General features: G+C 30.1%; 1 protein-coding gene across 2 annotated transcripts in view; it reads left to right on the plus strand.

Moving 5' to 3' along the window:
• The window catches only part of LOC102675512 (octopamine receptor beta-3R-like), a 102,532-nt gene extending 102,469 nt beyond the window's left edge, over nucleotides 1–63 (plus strand). For both annotated transcript variants that reach the window (XM_031511608.1, XM_006617978.2), the window contains exon 5: nucleotides 1–63. This exon is cut by the window's left edge and continues 1 nt beyond it. In XM_031511608.1, coding sequence (XP_031367468.1) covers nucleotides 1–30 — 30 coding nt within the window. In that variant the 3' untranslated portion in view covers nucleotides 31–63.
• Nucleotides 64–3,013: the final 2,950 nt, after the last annotated feature.

Below are 3,013 nucleotides of genomic sequence, written 5' to 3' on the forward strand. Positions count from 1 at the left end.
TGTTGGAAAACACCGTCGCAATTCGTCTAGCGCGAAAAACCCCCGTGAATAATCGCGTCGAGCAAATTGTTTCTTGCGATCCATTGGGAATATCGGTATCTGCTCGTTCGCCCAATGATTCGTCCAACTCGATTTGGTAAACATCGTAAAAATAAACCTATCGAGTTCGTTTGTTACAATTGTGATTCGATTCCCTTTAGAGATGAACGAAAGACGGTGTAGTTAAAGGTAATGGAGAATCTTTTATAATATATGGAGTTTCGTATGATGGGGAAATTTGAGATGTTGATTGTATGAACACGAAAAGTAAGATTCCGTTATTTTCTCGTTAAAATTCGTGCACGTATGAATTGACAAATAAAATCGAATCTATAAATATGTCCACTGAAAATCCAATAACGCGAGAATTCAATGCAATTCGAATAAAATATTCCGATCAATATAAATATTATTATATTTATTTATTAGATGGTACTTACTTATAATTGTTCATCATAGAATATCATTTTATATATCTTATTTTATACATGATCGAAACTATATTTATTTATTAAATAAATATAGTTTTAAACGAAATAAACGTATCATCATATGGTTAGAAATCGACGTTTAAAATCATGGACATATTTAAAAAATAAATAAATAAATTAATTAATTGATGAATAAAATATCTGGCTAGAACAAAATATTTATCTTATCATCAAAGGAGGGAATAAAGAATAACTTGAAAAATTATCAAATATTCGTGAAAATATTCTATAATGCTAATTTTATGTTATCTATTTGATTTTGTTAGGAATTATGTTTTAGAAGGAAAAAAAATAGGATAAATTTAGTGGCTGTATAAAAGTTTTAATGTTTCCGGCAGGTAGATAAATATTGTCGCTTTAGTAAAATTCAAAAGTTGGAACGGTTTGTTTCTGTATTTTATTGCTTTGGACAAACATTTTTCTTTTATACCTTGATAAATAAATATCTGCATTGTTCTACTTTTAGTCTAAATATTCGAAATAATTTTCATCAGAATTATGAGAATATTAATATCATGAAATCATTTTAAGATAAATATCTTATGTATACTCGATAATTATGTCCAGATACTTTTTTTTTTTCTTTTATTATTCTAATCTTTCAAAAAATTTGAAAATATTCCAGCATATTTGAAAAAATCTACAGTCCTTGGTTGAGTCAAATTTTTACCGTAGAATTTTAAAATTTGTGTTAATAAAAAGCGTCCAATGTTTAAAACTTTAAAAAAAGGAATGAAAATTTTGAAAAAAATTCAACAACAAAATTTTGCCACTAATGGTTTACTCAGTTTGGCTACGGAAAATTACGCTCTTGTAGTTTCATTTAAAATACAAAACTAACATTATAATTTTATTATAATTCCAACTTTTGTTCTAAATTAATCTAAAGTTAAATATTCGCTAAAAATGTGGTTTTATACTGAAAAATCTACCATTTACGCTAAATTATGAAACAAAAATTTATAAATTCACAACCTATTTTAATATAAAAAAAAACAAACAAAGAAACAATTATCTATCTATTATTTTTAAAAATTATCAATTAAATATTATATTTAAAACTGCCTTCAAAATGAATTTTTTGAACAAAATAGAACAATTATCTAAAATTTCTTCACCGAAAAAATTCAATTTGTTCATATCACACGTGCACGATTGACAATATAATTTTCATACGATTTTTCAATTTAAACTTGATACAAACGAACGAATTTTCTTGTATATTTATTATTACCAACATTTTGATGATTTTATCCTATCAAATTTTATAATTCCTATGAAACGTTAAAGTTTTGGCTTTACAGCGATTGAAAATCAATTATCACTAGTCTTTGATGTGTTCCAGAAATATTCGCAAACTTTGTGATAACTATCCGACAACTCAAGTGCAAACAAAATCAATTGATCCGTATTGAGCTTTATATTCGCGAACACTGGCCGTTCTTGTCGATAAAATTGATCAAGATCGAGCTGCCGTCTCGGTTGGACGATCTATCAATGCCGCGTTAATTAATCAGGAAATCCGGGGCCGTTTGAACTTTGTGAAACGTTCAGCGCGAAGAACGAGTGCAACGTGTTGTATCACAGACTGATATTCATGCATTTCTCGACTCGAATCGAGCTTATTCTAGATACTTTTTGCCTGTGGATCGCAATCAGCTTCCTCGTTACGGTCGCTTTCCTCGAATTCACGAAATTCTGGAATTTAATAGATACGCGGGAATTTTGATTATTGAATCCACGAAGCGAAAGGTTCAAATATTTGACAGTTTAATTTTATTAATACGTTATAATATACGATAATATATTAATATGTTAACGCGATTTAATGTGATACAGAATTGACCAAGATACCGTTTCATTCTTAAAAGATACTTTTTGCTATCGCGTTCTGCTCAGAATATTTTGATATCTTCTTTCAACAAAATTTTGTTTAATAAAATACAGAGAGAATACAAGAAATAATGCACAATTACCCAAAGATATTAAATTTTGAAAGGACACCATCATTCAAATAAGAATTAAAATTTTTCAATTTTATTAGAAATCCTCGTTATCTAATTGTTCTAAAAATAATAAAAGTAGCCTCGCTCGATTTGAAATTCCTCTCCATTTCCGTGTCGAAATGTTTTTACGGCTACTAGGAAACCGAATCTCGCCTCTTGGGTTCAATGGCACGTATTAAAGGGGATTCGAAGGATTCGACGTGCAACCGGAAGCTCATAAACGAATTCGCTGGTTAGGCGAACGACGCGGTCATCAACAGTAAGCGGAAACGAGGGGAGAATGACAAGTATTCTTCTGTATGTCTTTCGCCGGCACGCAACGAAATTGCAAATTTTCACGATTGATCACGTGCCGGAAAGGCATCGCCCCCTAAACGTTAAATCTTTACGGATGGGCCAGTTAAATTGGAATCTTGCACGCTGTTCATTTCTCAATTATAGTTCACGACTTCTCTTTATAATCTATTCGTAAGCAGA

The sequence above is a fragment of the Apis dorsata genome, unplaced genomic scaffold (genome assembly GCF_000469605.1).
Source record: "Apis dorsata unplaced genomic scaffold, Apis dorsata 1.3 scaffold_332, whole genome shotgun sequence".
Classification (NCBI taxonomy): domain Eukaryota; kingdom Metazoa; phylum Arthropoda; class Insecta; order Hymenoptera; family Apidae; genus Apis; species Apis dorsata.